The sequence below is a fragment of the Apteryx rowi genome, unplaced genomic scaffold (assembly GCF_003343035.1).
Source record: "Apteryx rowi isolate R43461 unplaced genomic scaffold, aptRow1 scaffold_3, whole genome shotgun sequence".
Classification (NCBI taxonomy): domain Eukaryota; kingdom Metazoa; phylum Chordata; class Aves; order Apterygiformes; family Apterygidae; genus Apteryx; species Apteryx rowi.
This window is the reverse complement of record NW_020449418.1, coordinates 7,936,436-7,956,040: the sequence shown is the minus strand read 5'-3', so window position 1 is coordinate 7,956,040 and position 19,605 is coordinate 7,936,436. Positions and strand designations below refer to the sequence as shown.

Below are 19,605 nucleotides of genomic sequence, written 5' to 3'. Positions count from 1 at the left end.
GCCCCTGGGGAGCTGGCAAAGGGCCCGGCCGCTTGTGTCGGCTCACGTCCCGGAAACGAAGGGCTCGGGGGGGGGGGGCACCGGCTGGCCGGAGTCTCCCCACGGACAGGCCCGACAGGCTGCACCAGGAAATGTCCTTGAGCTATTGCCTGGGTGCCCGCAGCCGGGAGCGGGCCGAGCTCGAGGCGTTTCCGCGCCCTTCGGGGAAGAGGCCCGAAGAGGCTGCCCCGAAACCTGCAAAGCGCCTTCCCGCTCCCGCTCAGCGCAGCAAAGAGCCGCGGAGCCGGGGCCGGTCGCCCCGCCAGCCGGGCCCCGCAGCGACGGGCCGTGGGGCTGGGCCGGCCCGCACGATGGGTCCCGCGGGCGCCTTGTCCCCAGCAAGGGGCTGCTTCCCCGGGACGCACCGAGGCGCGCGCTGTGGAGGAGGCTGCGGAGGCTTTTCCATGCCGGGGTCTTGGGGCTGGGGGGAGGAGGTGGAAGGCTCCCCCAACCTCCCTCCCCAAATCAGTGCCAGGTGATGTGCTGGTGAGCCTCCCCCCCMCACACACACGTTTCTGCCTGTTTTTTTCCCCAGAGGGGAGCAAAGCTGGGGGCTGACGCCCCAGAGCTGTGGGGAGCAGAGCTGCCATGCCCAGGGGGGCCCGACGCTGCCGCAGCCTGGGGGGCAGCAGCAAGCCCGCAGCGCCGGTGCCTCCTGCGCTCCCTGGCCCTCCGGTCTCCCCTGGCTCCCCGCAGCCACCCAGCCCCGGGATCTGGCTTGCAAAAACAGGGCAGTCTGCTTTGGGGCAACCTATTTTGGGGCTGCCGTGCCCTCCTCTGCCCCGTGTCCGTGCCATGCTGTGCCGGAGGGTCCCGCCGGGCGCCCCAGCGCTGGCCAAGCCGCGAGGAGAGCAGCCTGGACAGGGTCGCCTTGCTCCCGGTGCCACCTTCTCCCAAGGTCGCCGCGGGCAGCGGCGCCTGCTCGCGCCGGGGGAAGTTAAGCAATAACTCGGGAGCCGGCTGCTGCTGCGCGATGGGGGCCGGGGACGCAAGGGTACGGCTTGGGCGCCCCACGCGTGGGCACCGGGCTGGGGCAGGAGCAGGAGCAGGGTCTCTCCCGGGGCGGGAGCGGGATGCGGGGCGCGGGGCGGCCGCCCGTCCCGAGCAGACCCCGCCGTGCCGGGGGCCGGGGCGGAAGGGGCGGCCCGGCCCTGCGCAGCCCTCCCGGGCCGCCTCCGGGCCGAGCGGGCCGAGCCGCGCCGCGCCGAGCCGGGAGCCAGTCTGCGGCGGCGGCCTGCCGCCGCCGCCGCCCGGTCCGGCCGCGACCCCGGGGCGGCTGCGGCTCTCCCGGGAAGGACCCCGGCGTCCGGGACCCCCCTCCCCGCCGTCCCAGCCCTTCCCCTCCCTACTGTGCTCTCCTGCTCCCAGCGCCGCGGCAGGACCCCGGCGTCCGGGCTCTGCCACCCGCCGCCCTCCCGGAGCGGGGAGGGGGCCCAGGCGTCCTGGGGCCGCGTGTCCCGCCCCGGGCTGACCCAGGTGAGCCCGGCAGGGGGGCTGCGCAGAGGGCAGCGGGCTCGGTGGGGGCTCCGGGCGCGCATCGCTCCCTGGGTGCCCCTAGCTCGGGGGTTTGGAGTGGAGGGCAGGGGCAAAAGGACGACGAGGGGCGGCGGGAGGCAAATCTGAAGGTGCTTCCCACGGTTTTGGGGACTTCAGGGGTCTCTGGCAGTCGGGGAGGGGGTGGATGGAGCTGGGCAGGGTGCTGGTGGAGAAGGGGCTTTGTACCCCTGGAGGGAAAGGCCTGCTGGTCCCCGGAGCTGTTTTCGGGGCTGGCGTGATGCTTCCCAGCTTTGGAGGATTAGGAGTGTGTGTGAAAAATGTCTGTTTTGCTAAAATGCCCCATTTTGGGAGTTTTCTAAATGCAAAGCCTGGTTYCAGGGCTGGAACTGGTTTGTGTCGAAACTGCGGCCAAGCCTGTGCTGGAGCCCAGCGCCAAATCCCGAAGGGATGCRGCTCATGCTTGGGAACAGCTGGTCTCGGGTGACCACAAATCACCTGGCTGCAAGGAGTGCTGAGACTGGGACTGCTTGTCCTGAGGAGGAAAACTGGGAAAACCGGGCAGGAGGAGAGGCATTTCTCCCCGTGTCCCAGAGGAACCTGCTTGGGGGGGTTCGTGGTGACCCCAAGCTGGATGCGGAGACGCGGCTGGGTGCCAGGCGGTGGCAGAGAGCGGGGTGGGGCGATCTCGGCATCGCCGCCTTCGCAGGCGATCGGCTTTTCCCCTAATCGCAGGCGGAACTCAAACAAACCATAAAGCCCGAGGGCTGGCGCCGCRCGGCCGGGCCCTGCGACAGGCGTGGGCACGCCGAGGTGCCGGAGGACGGGGTAAGCGCCTCGTCCCTGCTCTGACACCCTCCCCGGCTCCTCCGGGCCCTCGCGGGGTGTCTCCCGCTTTGGCCCCCACTTTGTTGCTTCCATCCCTCTCCAGTGCTTTCCGGCAGCTCTTTGCTTCCGGGCGGGAGTGGCAGGTGGCTGATTWTTTTCCTTGCATTTCCTGCTTGGAAGCAGGGCAGGCCGGGCTGGCCCCGCAGCCTGCCACCGCTGCCGGCCCCCCTCTGCACCCAGGAGCCCCGCCGGACACACCGGGATGGAGCTGGGCAACGTGTCGCAGCCGGCGTACGGYCCGGGGCCGGAGCCGCCGGGGAGCAGCACGCCGGGCCTCGTGGGCATGGTGCACGGCTTCCTGCGGCTGGTGCAGCCCAACGCCCTGCCCGCAGGTGGGTGCGCGGGGGTCCCGGGCGAGCCAGCTCCCTCCTTCCCTGGCAACTGCCYGTCCGGCATGTAAACGCCCTGCTCAGGCTCCTCGCTCCCGGGCGGCCTTCCCTGCTCCTCCCCATATGCCCAGGGTGGGGGGCCCAATTTGCAAACCCTCTGCACGTGCATGGGACAAAATGCGCTTGGGCAGGACCCAGCTCGGGGCTGCCGACGGCAGCGTGTCCCAGGGCCGGCGCCTGCAGCGCAGCGCAGCGCCGCAACGATCCCCCCGCGCGGGTCGCACGCCGCCCTGCTCGCTGGCGCTTGTGCTCCCTCCTTGCCTCCCCAGAGCGGATGCGTTGCTCCCGCTCTGCCCCGAGGCCGCTGTGGGTCCGCGCAGGCAACGCCAGGACCCCGCGGCTGGTCGATCCCTCCAGAGCGAGCGCTGCCTGCAGGGTCCCATCCTGCCGCTCTCCGCCCGCTCTGGCTCTGGGCACCTGGGCTTCCGCTTTCGCTGGGCTCRGCCCGTTTGCTGGCAGCTCACAAACAACCCGACAGCTCTGGGGCCTTGTCTGCGGCCCGCGGGCGCTGCGGCTGCTCCCRCAGCCCCTGCCAGCACAGCGCTGCCGAAGCCGAGGGGCAGGGGGAGGTCCGGGAAGGATGGAGACGGTGCAAAGCGGGATCAGTGCAGAGACTTTGCCCCGAGCCGCGAAAACGTGCTGGTCCCCAGGGCATCCCGGCAGCCCCGGCGGGGCGGCTGCCTGCRGCTGATTCCCCGTGCGTGGGGCCGGGCTGCAGGAGCGCTCAGGCCCTCCAAGGGGAATGGAGGCGGATGGAGGTGGCTGTCGGAGCATCCTGCCCCGAGCYGCCGGTGCCGGTTGGGGGTGAGGACCCGGCTGCCCCCGCGGGCCAGCTGGCGAGCCCCCCGCACCGCTAACGGCCCTCTCTGCTGCTTGTCCCCAGAGCTGATCGCGGAGCTGGGGCGCGAGGAGTCCAGCAGGGAGCAGGTCCAGGAGGTGAGCGGCGGCCGGCCAGGGGACGCCGGCGGGTGCTGCTCCGAGGCTGAGCTCCGGGYGCCGGGCAGGAGCAAAGGGAGATGTGCAAGCCCCTGGGGGACCCCGTCAGCCCCGTCCTGCCCCATGGGGTCCCCCCGTCTGGCCGGGACCCTCCGAGCTGGGGGCGCCTTCGTGGCGGAGGGCACCAGCAGTGCGCGCTCGCTCTTTTTCCCTCTCCCAGCTGCTGCGCTATGAATTGGGATTCCTGGTGTGCGCGGCCATCGGCCTCCTCTTCATCATCCTCGTGCCCCTGGTGGGATGCTGCTTCTGCTGCTGCCGCTGCTGCGGGAACTGCGGGGGCCGCATGTACCAGAAGCAGGGCCGGCGGAGCGGCTGCCGCCGCCGGGCTCTCTACGCCTCCGTCCTGCTGGTCTCGGCCGTGGTCCTGTGAGTGCYGGGGGCGGCAGCGGCGGCGCAGGCTGCGGGATGCAGTTGCTTCCCGAGCCCGGGGCTGTGACCGACCCTGCGGAGCGGCCCGGAGCGGGAGGCTCTGGATGGGATCGGAGGGCGGTGGAAACGCTGGCGCTGGGCCAGGGGCGGCCGTGCCAGGAAGCTGCCATTGTTCACAGCAGCAGATCCCGGCACGGCAGGACAAAGGGGAGGAAGCCGGAGCGGTGGGGAGCCGGTCCCGGGGGGCCCAGCCTCGGCACCGCGCAGACCCTTCCCGGCAGCGGCGCTGCGGGGGGCCGTGAGCAGGGCACTGCCGGGAGCTCCCGGGCCAGGCGTCGGGCTCCCCCGTGCCTCAGTTTCCCCACCGCTGGGCAGGAAGGGCAGGGGATGGTGGCTGCTGTGTGCCGGGGCTGGGATTTCCCACCCGGTGAGGCCCTGCCGTATCCCAGCATGGCGCTTGGCCGGGGTCTCCGGATGGAGCTCAGCTGCGTGCGGGGGACTCTGCACCCCGGGTCGGTTTGGCAGGTTTGGAGGGTGCCACCCGCGCGCGCTGACCCTGCCGCCCTTCCCTTGCAGCGCCGGCGACGTCTGCGCCTTCATCAGCAACAGCCGCCTCTCCCAGGCCGTGAGCGGCACCTTCCCCAACGTCAACGCCACCGCGGGCGACCTCCGCGCCTACCTGGCCTCCATCCCCGAGGCACGCTGGTCCCCCCCTCCCCATGGGAATGGGAGCCCGGAGACCCCAGGGAAGGGCAGCCCCTGGGGCCAGAGGCGGGGAAGGGCCCCCAGCCTGCGCTGACACCCCTCTCTGCCCCTGCAGCAAATCAACTTCATCGCGGCCAGCAGCGACGTCCCGCTGGGCCGCGCCAACGCCAGCCTCCAGAGTGAGTGTGCGCGCGCGGGGGGGCYCTCGCGCCCGGCGGTGCTGCGCTCCCCTCCTGGCCCGTTGCCGACCCCGTGGGGACGGGACCTGGGCGTCCTGGGCCTGTTCTCATGGGGACACCTAAGACTAATGGATTTAGGGGTCCTTCCAGAGTCCTATTCTGCTTCCGGCTGCTCCCCTGCAAGACCCGGGCTGCTTGTCCCGCTGCCGGGGTGTCCCCTGCGCTGACACCGTCTCTCCCGTCTCCGCAGGCATCGGACCCACCCTGGGCGGCGTGATCATCTCCGGCATCAGGAGGAGCGTGAACGAGGCAGTGGGATCCCTCCAGAGCCTGCTGGGAGGTAGCGGCCCTGTCCCCGCGGGCGCTGCTGGCCCCCTCCCCGGGCACCCTGGGGGATTTATGGGGGGGACGTGGGGGGCCGAGAGCTGGGGTAGGTGCGTGCCTGGGGAGCTCCCAGCAGGTTTGGGTGAGGCCCCCAGGCAGGGGGTTTCCCAAGAGATGCTGGTGATTTGGGGGGGTGTCCCTCTAGCGCGTTTTGGGGTGGGAGGTGCAGCCGGGAGGGGACAGGCCCCCGCTGCGCGGGCGGCGTGACACCTGAGCCCTCGCCATCTCCCCCAGTGATGGGGACGCTGGCCGCTGCCTTCGGCGGCATCAACAGCACTAGCCGGCGCCTCGAGGAGCTGCAGAGCGACTACAGCCAGCGGCTGGCCGGCCTGCGGGCCACCATCAATCGCACCCTGCAGGACTGCGGGCAGCCCTGCGGCGACGTGTCCCTGGGCGGCCTCGAGTTCAAGGCCAACTTCAGCGCGGTGAGCAGCGGCCGGAGCATCGCGCCGGCACCAGGGCTGCGTGGCGCCCGGCGCCCGCCCCGCACCCCCAGCGACCCCAAGATTTTCCCCTCAGATCCCCAGCGTGGAGCAGCAGCTGAAGGCCCTGGAAGATGTGTCCGGCTCCAACCTGGTGGCCAATTTGGAGAAGGTGACGGGTCTCTCCTGCCCAGGCACAGGGCTGGGGCCATGCTGGGTGCTCCTGGCACCGCGGCGTGCATGCGGCTGGGGCAATGCTGCTGGGTGGCCCCGCCAAGAGTGCGTTGCTCCTGCATGGAGGGAAGGGCTGGCTGGAGACCGGATCCTACCCATTTTGCGCCTGCCCAGGGTGTCCTCTGGTGCAACGTGGCCGTTTGGACCTGCCTAGGTTTGGCCTCCTTGCATGGCCAGTTTGCCTTGGTCGGTGCCTGCCTGCTGTCCCCACCATGCCAGGGCCCTGGGATGGTGGGAGCTGGGTGCTGCGGGGAGCCTGGCTGTCCCGTGCCACCGCAGGCTGGGGAGGGCCGGGGGTTTGCTCGGCCCTGGGCTCCGGCAGGGACGTGAGCTGTGCGCTGTCCCCCTCCGGCCGCAGGTTAACCGCACGCTGAACGAGACCCCTGACAAGGTGCACGAGCAGTCCCGGGACGTGGTGACAAGTAAGCGGGGCTCTGTGCCCGGTGTGCCTGGCTCCCCGGGTCCGGCGGCTCCCTCCTCCCCCTTTCTCACCCCATCCCTGCCCGGGGACCTCCCCTGCCGCCACCCTGCTGCTGCAGCCCTGGCTGTCCCCGCATCCCCACGTGCCGTGTTCCCCTCGCCTTCGGGGTCCCGGCGGGCAGCGCCAACCCCTCCCCGTCCCCGCAGAGACCCAGGGCCAGCTGGGCCAGATCAGGCAAGCGATCAGCAACATGCCCGAGCGCCTCCCGGTCAAGAACTTGGAGAGCAGCGGCGTCGCCTTTCTGGACAACGCCACGTCCACGCTGGAGGAATACAGAGAGCCGGTGACCGCCTTTGAGAAGCTCAGGTAGGCGAGGAGCTGCTCCCCCGCTCTGCCCCGCCAGGGCCAATCCTGCATCCCCCAGCTCCCTTGTCCGGAGGGGCTCGGGGGGGTCAGAGCAGAGGGGCGGCTGCAAAAACCATCCTCCAGGGGCTGGGGGCTCGCTCCCGGTCCCTGCAGCCCTGCAGCGGTGGGATGGCCCTGCCGGGGCTGTGCCTTGCGGCTGCCCCCTGCCCGGGCGCTGCCTCCGCATGGCCAAGGGAGTCCCTTGGTCTGTGCTAGTGCGATGCTGGGGTTTTTTTCCCTCCCTGTGAAGCCCGCTGGTGAGGTGGCGGGTCCTGCCGTCTGACCCGCGCCCCTCCTCTCGCCCCAGGTGGAGCGTGTGTGCCCTCCTGTGCTGCATGGTGCTGCTGGTGGTCGTCTGCAACGTGTTCGGGCTGGTGCTGGGGCCCCTGGGCCTCGAGGCAGCCGCGCTGCCCACGGAGCGGGGCTGCCTCTCCAACGCCGGCGGGAACTTCTTCATGGCGTGAGGAGCTGGGCCAGCGGCTCCCTCCCCGGTGCTGAGGGTGCACGTGGGAGCCGTGGGAAGGGGGTGCAGAGGCAGGGCTGTCCCAGGGCTGCTCCAGCTCCAAAACGATCAAATTACTGTGGCTTCATGACCTGCCACAACTTGCTGTGCAGGTGGTAAACACGAAGGTAAAACACGGTGCTAGCGAAAGACACTCCAGTGGAGCCCTTTAGACCCGCTGGCAGGGGCTGGTGACGAGTGCCTGGATCCTGCGGCTCTGCTGGTGGGGGCTGGTAGGAAGCCACGGTGGCAGCTGAGCCCCAGGACACGGCGTGGCCTGTGTCCGGGGCCAAAGGCAGAGCAGAGATGTGCTTGTGCGAACGGTGGTGTCACAGCACTGAGGGTGACCTGGGCTGGGTGGGGGCTAGGGGTGCGCTCTCCGTGTCCGTCCCGCCGTGGGCACGTGGGGCTGCAGCCAGAGCTAGCACCGATGCTCGGGCACGGGGCCACGGGCGCTGACGGCGTCTCTGTCCCGGCAGAGGGGTCGGCTTCAGCTTCCTCTTCTCCTGGCTGCTGATGCTGGTGGTGCTGGTCCCCTTCGTGCTGGGGGGCAACATCTACATGCTCTTCTGCCAGTCCCTGCAAAACCAGCAGCTCTTCCAGGTGAGCTGACCACCCCTGCCCAGAGCAATGGGCACCTTGGCCGAGGGCTGCTGGCAGAGATGAGGCTGCGCTGGCTGCTTTGGGACACCTTCCCCAGGCATCCTGCCCCGTCACATATGGATGGAGGTGCTCACGTGGGGCAGGGCACCAAGTCTAGTTTCTCTCTCCCTTCTCTTCTCTCAGCTCCTGGATACCCCCGGCCTGATCCCCGGCTTCAACTTGTCGCAGGTGCTGGGCGAGGGCAGCACAAACATCTCAGAGCTGTACAGGTGGGTCCTGGCCCCGGGCATCTCGTCTTTCGGGAGCGATACGGCCGCTCAGGGAATCAGGTGCTCGCCAGGATGGGGGGAGCTTGCGCTGCCTGCCCTGGCTGCGGCAAGGCCTGGGCGCAGGGCCAGAGCGAGGTGTGATGTGCCCACATGCGTGCAGGAGGGCTGGGGGGTCGGTACCCCCGGTTTCAGCCCCGTGCCCCCTTCCTGCAGGCAGTGCCGGGACGACGCTGCCCTGTGGCAAACGCTGCACCTCGACCAGTGGGTCTCCCTGGATGAGCTCTTGAACATCAGTCAGGTGAGCGCAGGGGGAGGCAGCCGTGCTGGGGGTGCCGGGCTGTCCTGGGGGGGGACAGCCTGGGGCTGGCACCGCGGGCTGTGTCATGTCCCTTCTCACGGCTCCCCTTGCCCTGCAGTACACCGCAGAGATCTCCACGGCCTTTGAGAAGGTGAACATCACCCTGAGCCCCATCTCCCTGCTCAACCAGAGCCACAAGGACCTGCTGCTGAAGGCCAGCCGCCTGGGGCAGCCGCCCGACTTTGCCCGCAGCCTGGCGCAGGTGGGCTCGCCGGGCACGGCGGGGCGCTGCCGTGGGCAGCAATGCCGGGGCAGCCCCGAGGGCCGGGAGCGGCCCCTTTTTGGGGCAGAGTGGGTCCCTGGGATCCACTGCCCTCTCCCTTGGCTGCTGGGGACACCCTGCACCAGGCTCCCGGGTCTGCTCTCCATGCCAGCTTTTGGGGCAACTGGCCACCTCCTCCTGCGCCCGGGAGCTCCTGGCTCCTCTCTGCCCCGCAGAGATTGGGGGTGCACCTGGGTAAAGCCCCTCTCTTTGCCCTGTCCCCCGGACTCACTGATTTGTCTTCACCTTTTCCAGCTGGATCAGAACGTGACCCGTGGAAGCCTCCAGGATCTGGCCGCAGAGCTGGAGCTTCTGGCAGAGAAAGCGGTGAGAGATCAGGCCCCCCCGGGCCTGCAGCCACCCTGTCCCCAAAGCCGCTGCTGCGGACGCCTTGTCCATCTCCTCTGCAGACCTCACGGCAGAGGAGGTCCTTCTCCCTCCTCACCGGGTTGCCCGCTATGGGGGTCCTGCCAGCACCCAGTCCTCCAGCTCCCCCTGAGCCCCCTGGCAGTGGGTGCTGCCCTGGGGACCCTGTGGTGGGGCAGGGACCCTGTGCTGAGGCACCACGTGGGCACTGCTGAGTGCATCTCCTCCAGGGCGCAGGTGCCAAACAGGACCTGGAGGATGGAGCCAGAAAGCTGAGGGAGCTGGACAGGGAGATGAACGCGAGCTTCTCCAGGCTGCTGGTGAGCGATGCTGGGGCCAGGCTGGGGAAGGGCCCGGGGCGCGCTGGCTCCGGGCTCCTGCAGAGCTCAGACCCTGCTTGCGGGGGGCTTGGCTGAGCCGGGGCGTCCGTGCGCCTGACCCGTCTCGCCCCGTTTCCAGCAAAACCTGAAGGAGGACATCTACTTGGTGGAGCGCCGGGCCGGCGGGCTGCAGGTGAGCTGTGCGGGGACCTGCGCCCTCGCGGCCCCCCAGTGCAGACGGTGGGGGCCAACCCGCAGGTTGGGGGGCAAACTGCAGGGGGCTGCTGCGTCGGGACACCCCCAAGCAAGCAGCGAAGGGGCCGTCGTGGTGCGGAGCGGGGGGACCCGGGGGGGGGACCCCGCTCCCCTCTCCGTGCTGCTGAGAGCAGCTTTCACCGCAGGCGCAGACCAACGCGACGCTGCAGAAAGTGGAGCAAACGCAGGCGTCCCTGGGCAGGGAGACGGCGAGCATCATCCGGAACGTGAGCCAGACCCCCGAGCGATGTCCGGCTGCTCGCCCTGCCCCGTCGCCCTCCCCGGGAGGTCCCCTGCACCCCCGGGTGCCCCCTCGCCCTGGGGTGCCCCATGCAGGAGGCCTGGGGGGGGGGGGCAGGAGGGCTTGCAGCCCCATCGCTGCCAGGTTGAGGTGCGGGGGGACGTGGGGGGGGGGGGCAGGAGGGCTTGCAGCCCCATCGCTGCCAGGTTGAGGTGCGGGGGGACGTGGGGCACAGCGTGGGCTGGCGGCGCAGCGTGTCCCCTCTCTGCCTGCCCCCCCAGGAGACGCGGGCCTTCCTGCAGCAGCTGCTGGGCTTCTTCGAGACCTACGTGGCCTGGGCCAAGAGCAGCGTGAGTGAGGCGGCGAGGAGGGCCGGGGGGCCGGGCCGCGTGGGCTCGGGGAGCCCTGACGTGTCGTGTCCCCGCCGTGTCCCCAGCTGACGAGAGAGGTGGCGCGGTGCAAGCCCGTAGCTCGGACCCTGGACAGCGTGGAGGCCATGGCCTGCGACTACATCCTGGACTCTGTGGTGAGGGGGGCACBGGGGCGGGGGGGGGCACCCCGGTCCCCTTGTCGCCCTTGTGCGCAGGGCGAGGGGCAGGTGGGCTGGCACGGCGCAGCATCTCCCCCGGCGCCTTGCCTTGGCCCTGACGGCTCTCCCTCGCGCCCAGAACGCCTTCTGGTTCAGCCTGGGCTGGTGCACCTTCCTCCTGCTGCCCAGCATCATCCTCGCCGTGCGACTGGCCAAGTTTTACCGCCGGATGGACTCCACCGATGTCTACGAGTGAGGAGCCGCCTGCCCCCCGTGACCGCGCTGCAGATCCTCGGGAGTGACCCTGGGGGTGCAAAGGGATCTCGGGTTGCTCAGGGCCTTCAGCCAGGTGCTGAAGACCTCCGAGGATGGGTCCCCCGCCGGCCTGGCTCCGGTTTGCAACCACCTTTCAGCCTGGGGAGCCCAAAGCGGTCGCAGCTGGATGCTGCCCACATAAGGCAGCCCCGTGTGTGGTTGGCATCGCTGCCACGAGGGTGCACTGCTCGCCCGCGTCCCCCGCGGCCGCCAGCGCCCCAGGGCCCTTTGGGCCCCATTTCCCCCTCCTCCGGGACCCTCCCACCCGCAGCCCCACCTCCAGCGCAGCAGCCCCCCCCCCCAGTTTGGTGCCACTTGCCAACCCGCTGAGGGTGTCCCCGTGCCTCCCGCCTGCCATCCCACTGCTCCGGGATTGCAGCCACCCGGGGACACAGGGTTTGCAGCACCCCTGTGCCCAGCGCAGCCCCAGCCAGCCTTCCTCCCCGAGCCTGCCCCCCTCCTCCTCCCTCCGCTCTCCCATGCACCCATCCAGGAGCCCTGCTCCCACCTGGCAGCTGCCTGCAGGTCCAGCGCGCTCAGGGCTGCATGCAGTGCTTCCCGTCGCCATCCAGGCTGTCCGTGCGGGGGACAGCGCRGGGCCCGGCTGTGCCCGGCCGGCAGCCTGCCCGAGCCCTCCCCAGGGCACGCACCCCTGGCCCTGACGCCTTTCACTTCCCCCTGCCATTCCTGTCCCCGGCGGCTGAGCTAGCCGGAGATGTGACCTCAGTGGCCGGGGAAATTTGGGGGAACTGAAATCAGGCCGGAGGAGCCGAGTGCCACTGAGCGAGCGAACGCCCGCGGGGCCTCCCTGGGCTTGCTCGGCGCAGCAACGCTCTCCGGGCGGCCAAGATCAGAGGGGCTGTGGGACCCCGTGGTCTGTGCCCCGCCGGGGCTGTAGCAGGGGGCTGTAGCACCCGGCAGCCCTCGCGTGCCCTGGGGGGGRGCCCTGTCCCACCGGGCAAGGCTGGGGTGGGCAGGGGCGGTGGGCTGCCCCAAGAGGCACGTTCTGCCCCGCTGATGCTGTCCCCTCTTTCTCCTTTCCCCCAGGACCGAAGTCTTGGAGATGTAAGTAGCAGTGGCAGGTCTCCGCACAGGGCAGAGGGGCAGCTCCCGCGCACGGGGGGACGGGGCGCAGAGGGAGAGAGGGAGGGTGAGGAGGGGCACGGGGTGAGCGCAGGACGCATGGGTGCCGGTACCGGTTCTAGAAGCCCCCCATCGTCTCCCCACACCCCTCAGTTTGGGGGTGCTGCCCCGCACCCTGTTTTCTGCAGGGCTGGGCTGGAGCGGTGCGATGACATTTGGCTTCCCCAGCACATCCTGGGCTGCCCCTTGCTCCCCGCCGTGGTGGGGGGGGGTGACACAGGTGACCCTGTTTTTGCAGGGCACGCACGCTGAACTCGTTCCAAATTCCCCGGGTGGCTGCGAGGAAGTAGCCCCCATCGCCCGCGGCGCGGGCACGAAGGAGATCGGGTGGCCCTGGCTSGCTGGACGTGACTGCTCTGTCTGCTGCACCCTCTCCCCTGGGTGCTGGGGAGCAGGCTGGCACCCCCCAGCCAAAACCCCCTCCCCATTTCCCAGTAGGTGATGATGCGCTGTGGCCGGGTGACAGGTCGGTGGCCCGTGCTGGTGCTCCCACAGCAACATGTGGTGTGCACAAGTGCAATGCCCAGGTGTGTGCATGGGGGGGATCTGCCCCGGGTGGGTTTTCACACCCCCTGTCGCACCCTGGGGCCGCGTGGGCCCAGCGCGGCTCGTGCTGCCCGTGCTGCTGTGGTGTGTGCTGCCAGCCAGCGGCAACCTGCTTACTCAGGCCCTCGCTCCACAGCCAATGTGACTATTTATTTTTGAGTGGAGCCTGACTCTTTCCAATGCTGTGATTTTTTTGGTGTCAAAAAATAAATGGTGTGTGCATGTGTGCGTGTGCAGGAGGCACACGATGGCTCTCCTCCAGATGCGCTGGTGAAGGGCATGGGGGGTATGGGCAGGGGGAGAGGCATGTGGAGAGGGGCTGAGGGGCTCTGGGGCACGAAGGGACGTGGTGGCAGGCAGGCAGGCTGCAGGGGAGGTTTCCCACTGCTGGATCTGTGGCTAGGCTTGAGGCTAGAGGCCTTGCACGCCTTTCCTTGCCTGCACCCTTGGTTCAATCTCGGGGCTCTGGCCATGGTGAGAGGGTCTGAAACCTGGGATGTGGGGGGGCTGCTGGGCCAATGCTGCTGCCCCGTTTGCCAAGAGCCTGCCGGAAAGGCTGTGCATGTCCAGGGACAAGGGGTGCCAGCTCTCGGGGGGGGGGGGGGTTGCTAGGCAAGTGATGCTTTGCCCCGCCGCACTGCCTGGCTGAGGCAGAAGACTTCACTGTTGGACATGCTAGGACCAAGTGCCAGGACGCTCCGGCAACCCTGGATGCTCAGGTACGTCTCACCTGCAGGTTTCCAGTTAGCTCCTGGGGTGCCTGCAGCCGGCACCTCCCTCCCTGTGCAGGCCACGGGCGCGTGGGGACCTTCTGGAGAAAAGCTCCCTTGTGGCAAAGGGAGTGCTACCCTGCCTGCCGCTGCCAGGGCCTGGCAGAGGGGGCCCACGCAGCCCGACCCGCCACGCTCAGCATCACTGGGACCGCTTTAAAATGCCCAGAGAGCCCGGGTGCTCTTGTGTTTACCCCTTGAGCAGGGTCAGCCCCCGAGAGCTGCACGATGGCCGCAGACGAGCCAGGGGGTGAACGGCTGCTGCAGTTGGGCCGGACCCTGTGGCAGGGATGACCGCAGGCTTTGCTGTCATGCTGCTCCTTGGCTTAAGCACTGCAGCCGTCCCGAAGGCTGGGTGAGGCACGGGAGGTGTTCATGAGCAGCTTGACTCATTTCCTTCGTTGTGAATCCAAGTCTTATCAGATCGAGTGATGAGGCTGACTTGGCCAGCTCGCCCTCYGCTGAGTACATCTGCTTTATCACTTTTTCCATTTGCCTTCAGATCTAATCTCTAGTTTTTCCTTCAGGAGTTATCTGAAGTYGCACTGGCCTTATACCTCCTGCTATCTCCCCCCAGCACCCGTCGGGACCGCAGARCCCCATGCTCTCCTATCGCCCACCTGAATCTGCCTAGGAGGTGGCTCAGCCCCAGCCCCCCCCCCAGGGGCACCCTCCCTTCCCGTTCCTCAAGAATGCATTTCCCGGCACCCCCTTGGATAGTGTTTGGCTCCATTTTCTCTCCCCTTTCTCTCAAGTCCCCCCTGCACTGTTAACCCTCTGCTTTCGTCTGCTCTCCTCCTCCCTGAACTCTCAACCTTGYGAGTTGTAGCGCTTTTAGCTCCCTCGGGTGCCCTGCGCTGAGGTCCCCAGCCCTGAGGCCCAGGCTGTCCCCACTGCAGAGTGTCCTCCACTTCCTGATCGCTTGCTGTGGCTTGGGGACATGGGCCTGTACGGGACTGCCACCGGCTTCAGTTCCTGCTGCCTCRCTCTGCGGGCACAACCTCCTTCTCCGTTCTGCTCGGCTCCCTGCTTGCTTCTTCGCGCTGAGGCCTCTCCTTCACCRGAGAGCAAGCACTGGAAGGCAGGGAGCTTCAAGGATTTCCCACACAGAGCCAGAAAGCCTCAGGGAACTGGCTTTTCCTCCCCACTCGACCCTCCTTGTTTGCTGCGTCAGCTTGGCTGCCTGCCTCCAAATCCAGCCCTTGTAGTGAAAATCCTCCCCCCCCCCCCCCAAATCACTGCACGGCCTTTGTCAATGCATGGGGCTTGCTCTGAGTGGCTGCCCATACAGCTGCCCTGTGGCAGCTTCCCACTCCCTCCCCATGCTCTTTTCCCCTCCAGAGCGTGCTTGGCACTGTCACTGATCCCTTCAGGCCAGCGCCCAGAGCCTGGGGCTGGGAGGTAGTGCTCAGGGTGGCAGCCTGGCCTCGGAGCTGCGGCTCTGAGCGGCCTCGGCCCACCCTCCTCCCTCCTGGCCGGCCCCGGGAGGCGGGAGAGAGCTGCTGCAGGGAAGAGGCGATGACAGCTTATTGCAAAATGCCTGCAGYGGCTGCTGCCGGGATGCTGTGAGCTCTCCTTTCATGCCAGGCTCCTCTTGCTCACGTGAGCAGCAGCTGCAAGAATCCACTTCCTTTGCATGGCAGGGAAACCCGCAGCACCCTGCAGCCAAAGCACAAGGCCCGTCATAAGGAAGGTTTCATCAATAACCAGTCATCTCCTTGAGAACAGTCTCTGCACTTCCTCTTCCTCTTTGCCAGAGTTTATTCCACCATAGGGACTTTCTGCAGCCAAGCCCTTGCCTGGGGAAGGCGTTAGCACATCAACAGCAGTTTGAGCCCAGAATCCCTCCAGCAGCAGCTCTGCCAGCATGGGGCCAGCCTGATGCTCCCTGCTGCTGGTTTTCCAGCCAGGAGCAAAGGGACAAGCTGCAGCTCTGGAGAAAAATCCTCCCTTCCCCAATAAAATCTTGGGGCTGGCCACAGCTCCCCCCAAGAAACAATGTGCCCAGATGGTGCCAGGAAGGCCCAGTGGCTGCAAAGGGGAAGGGAGCAAACCCCCAGGCCGTGCTGCACAGGTAGGCCTCCTTGCTTCCAGCGACACGTGAGACTTCGACCCGCCTTTGCCGAATCGCACACTGCCTGGGATTCCCCTTCCCTGTGGCACGCACCATTCCCTGGAGATTGGGTCACCTGCGCACCAGCGCAGAGTCCTCCAGCCATGGCCCCTCGGTGGTAAGGGGCCGAGCGATGGGGAGGGAACGGGCTGTGCTGCGGGGCTGGCTGGGCACAGGTGGATCTCCGAGCCCAGCATTTACCAGCAGTGAGTCACACTGGGCTGTACCACGGTGAGTGAGCTTAACCCCTCTGGTCACTAGAAGCAAAATGAAACTGCCCTCCTCCTGAGGGTCTGCAGCCTCACAGCACCCACCACTGCCCCAGCACTGCTTTAGGAACCTTTATTTTTAAAATGAGCATGTCAGCTGTACTTAACCCCCCCTCCAAGAGGACTAATGCAGACAACTTCCCCTGTCCCATCCCAGCCAGGCTCTACCAGCCTGGCAAGAGAAGAAACAGCTCCTCTGGACAGCAGGTACCTTCACACCATGGCCTCATGCACAGAGGCAAAGCCACAGCCGGGGTCTCTCTCCCCACGGAGGCAGRAACAGGCAGCAAGTATTGGGCAGAGGCTGGAACCTGGATCTTCCTGCATGACTACTCTCAAGTTACACTGACTTTGCAAACAGAGGCACAATATGAGCCAGAAAACCCTGACAAAGCCCCTTTGTGCGCAAAGGGCAAAGGTAGAAGAGATGGGAACAGAGGGCCCGGGCGTGCTGCAGCACAGTCTAAGCTTCCACAAAGGAAAGGGAGAGGCAGGGCCAGCCCCAAGCCTGCACAGGCTGCTGCCAGCTTCTCAGCTCAGAAGAGAGTTTGGGTACCGGCTGGGATAGAGAGATAAGGGAATTAGGCTGCTCTCTTCAGCTAAGTAGCTGTAATCAGTCACAGCTACAGGACTGATCCCAGAGGAATTACAGCGAGACAGTGTGCAGAGTGCTGCAGCTGCTAGCATGTGTGCTGGGACACCCAGCACCACGGAGCTGAGCACAGCTCCACACTGACATTTAGCAACTAACCGAGCCCAGAAGAACAGGACTGGGTGACCCCACTGTGAAAAAACACGCCCAGTCTCTTACAGGCAGAGCTTGGAGGCATCACCCCACCCACTGAGCAGGGAATCGGCAGGGAAGACTCGGTTTGTCTCTGCCCACCCCTCCGCCACCACTTCTAAAGGATCAGGAAACAAGAACTGAAATTATAAAGGAGCCAAGCAAATCAAATACAAGGTGCTTTGGGCCAGGAGAAGTTCTTAGTCCTGCAGTGGGGCCAGTGCTCTCATCTGCAAATGCACCAGCATTTGCTCCTCCACTGGGGCACATGTAATTGCACTTGCTGGACGTAACTAGAAAGCCTGCCATGGCTACACAGGAGATATGCCACCCCTGATCACCCCATGGACTGTTTGAGACACTGCCGCAGGGAGGCTCTCAAAAAGAGCAGGTTTCTGTACTCCCAGGCAGGGCAGGATTTCCTGGGGTGGATGTGGCTTTCCCCTCCTTGTGCACCCAAGAGTTGGGACCCGGTTGTGCTTCCCCACTTCACGCAGTGTCACCCTGTGCCAGTGCTGAGGGAGAGGAAGTCCTTGGCACGGGTGGCTGAGGGGCATCATCGGCCGCTGCCTTTGGAGGGGTCCTGTGCTCCCGGGGTGGGGCGGGAGGCGGAAAGGTGGGGCTCTGCAGGGCGTCCGCGTACATCTCGTCCTGGATGCAGGGACGCTGCACAACCCTTTGCAGTAGCGGTTTGAGCAAGCCCACAGTCAGCTGGGCCCCCTCACTTGAGAAGGGCACTGGGTCCTCCTGGGAGACAGGCAGGTGCTGCAGGATGACGGTGAGGATGTCTGAGGCGGTCAGCTCAGCGGGGCACAGAGGCCACAGCCTGTCCAGATAGGGGTCCAGCTCCCGGTGCTGGGCAAACTCTGCCAGCAGTGTGGTGAATATCTCCTTGTTGAGCAAGGGGCTGAGCTTGGAGAACTTCTCTGCAACCTCCACCACCCGCTGCCACCGCTTCAGGTGGATGAGAAGGTGCACAGCTTGCAGCACAGCCTTAGGCCTCTTGCTGCAGAGCAGCAGCTCAAGCTCCATCTCATCATCTGCCTCGCTGCGCTTGTTCTTCTGGGCCAGGACTCCCAGCGCTCTCTTGTACAGTGGCACCCGGCCCTCTGGGCCCTCCTTGCTGCTGTATGCCCAAGAGAGGCTAACATACTGCTGGGTCAGCTCAACAAAACCGGGCAGCCACTTGGGTTTGAACCTCAGGAAGGAGGTGCAGATGAGCTCGAAGAGCGGGACCACCCCATTCAGACCCACCTCCTCCTGCTGCGGCCCTCCCAGGACCTTCTTCCACACCTCTGGGGTGGCCCTGGCTACCAAGTGGCCGTCCCCATTCTGCTGCAACTGCAGGCAGCCCCTCGTGGCCTTCCAGGCGGCCTTGGGGAAGGAGGTGAAGACAGAGTTCAGGTAGGCCAAGTTATCCTTGTCAATGTCGGAGTGGAGAACACGGCTGACCTCCTGCTCCACCAGTTCCTCACAATAGCTTTCCACCTCACTCTCTGGGGCGCCCACCACACAGGTCTTGAGGAGCTCCAGGCTCAAGTAGCTCTGCAGCTCCAGGCTCATTGTACTCAACAGCTTGGCATAAGTGTCTTGGAGGCCTCGGGCTGGCTTCTCCTTCTGACGGAGGCTGTGCTGCAGGATGGCAGCAAGGGCCACAGGAGCCTGGAACGTGCCACCTTTCTTTAACTTCTCCACTGTCAGCTTGGAGCTGCTGAGGCTCCTCCTCTGGTAGTATCTGCAGGCCTCCTCAAACACCATCTCCACCAGGCATGGTTCAGGCCTGCTGCTGTCCTCAGGGACGGAAAGGCTGAAGCTGTAGATGCCAGTTTGAGTGAGGAGCTGGATGCTGTCCTCCTCTCCCAGGGACTCCAGGAAATGCACCTTTTTCATGCTAAGGATTTTCTTTTCTATGAGCCTTCCACTGTTCTGGTCAATGAGGTACAGGACCCCAGCCAGCACACAGGCCAGCGTGTTACCAAAGGTCTTCAGCTGGACAAGATTTCCTTGGGCCAGGGGGCCTCCCTCTAGGTCAAAGACATGCCGTTGTGTCCCGTCTGGCTCTACCACGTTCACAGTGCCCTGTGTGCTCACCAGCAGCAGCCCCCCACGGTTGGACAGGGCAGAGGTGTGAATGTCCAGAGGTACCAGGGTTGAGAGAAGACCCACAAAACCAAGTAGGAGCTTCCTGAAGTCTGATTCACTGCTGGAGCGCAGCACCTTGCTGAGGATGAAGCCTGCAGGGGGGGCTGTGATGGTGAGCTTTGCCTCCTCGGGGTGCCAGATGAGCAGGAATTTGGAGATGGTAGCAAAGCTGGTAGAGGCGGGCACCAGGAAGATGTGCTGGGGGGAAGCCAGGAGCTGGTACTCAGGGCTGTTGTGCAGGACTATCCTCACAGTGCCCAAGCGCACGCTTTGCTCCCCCACTTCCAGAGCCCGGGTGCAGATGCAGAACCTGAAGGCGCACTTGCTCATGTCCAAGTGGGCGCCCAAGGGAGGCCTCTCCTCACACCACACCAGGCTGGCTCCCTGGCTGCACACGGAGACGATCCGCGCCCGGGCACCCTGGCACAGCTCGAGCGTCTGCAGCAGCTGCCAGCCCACCGCCACCACGAAGCGCCACACCTCAGTCCGGCCGCTCTCCCACACGATGGCCAGTGCCCAGGAGCCCAAGGCCGCGGCGGTCTGCAGGAAGAGCAGCCCCACGAGGGCTGGCTGGGGCGGCTGCCAGCTCCTCTCCAGCTCGGCTCCGCAGGCACCCTGGCGCTGGAAGGCCACCACCCGCGGCAGGGGGGGCGGCCGGCTCTTCTGCAGCACCAGGAGGTGCTGCCCGTCGGGGCTGGCCTCGACGTGGCTGAGCTCCTCTCCCTGGCCCAGCAGCTCCTGCAGCCCGCGGCCCCGGCTGAAGTCACCGAAGTCGGAGACGTGCCACAGCATCCCGGCTCGCTTCATCGCGGGGCGCCCGACCTGCTCACCAGAGACACGCAGCGTCTGACCCCCCTTCTCCGGAAGCCCTGGGGCCCCCCCGCTCCCTGGGG

At 66.7% G+C, this 19,605-nt stretch overlaps 2 protein-coding genes across 2 annotated transcripts; one reads left to right on the top strand and one right to left on the bottom strand.

Annotated features, from left to right (window-relative positions):
- The first annotated feature begins 1,983 nt into the window (after nucleotides 1–1,983).
- On the top strand, nucleotides 1,984–12,858 carry LOC112967957 (prominin-1-A-like). The gene is made up of 25 exons (XM_026069682.1): nucleotides 1,984–2,210; nucleotides 2,602–2,753; nucleotides 3,694–3,746; nucleotides 3,967–4,172; nucleotides 4,752–4,872; nucleotides 4,996–5,059; nucleotides 5,310–5,399; nucleotides 5,678–5,868; nucleotides 5,963–6,037; nucleotides 6,458–6,521; nucleotides 6,727–6,886; nucleotides 7,233–7,385; nucleotides 7,907–8,030; nucleotides 8,214–8,299; nucleotides 8,513–8,597; nucleotides 8,716–8,859; nucleotides 9,175–9,246; nucleotides 9,516–9,605; nucleotides 9,745–9,798; nucleotides 10,007–10,087; nucleotides 10,383–10,451; nucleotides 10,538–10,627; nucleotides 10,770–10,882; nucleotides 11,993–12,010; nucleotides 12,327–12,858. Exons 1-25 carry the CDS (start codon nucleotides 1,984–1,986, stop codon nucleotides 12,376–12,378), a joined length of 2,634 nt encoding a protein of 877 aa, XP_025925467.1. The 3' UTR covers nucleotides 12,379–12,858.
- A 2,986-nt stretch (nucleotides 12,859–15,844) lies between these two features.
- On the bottom strand, nucleotides 15,845–19,571 carry HPS6 (HPS6, biogenesis of lysosomal organelles complex 2 subunit 3). Its single transcript, XM_026069827.1, has one exon. It carries the CDS (start codon nucleotides 19,517–19,519, stop codon nucleotides 17,060–17,062), a length of 2,460 nt encoding a protein of 819 aa, XP_025925612.1. The 5' UTR covers nucleotides 19,520–19,571; the 3' UTR covers nucleotides 15,845–17,059.
- Between the last annotated feature and the right edge of the window lie 34 nt (nucleotides 19,572–19,605).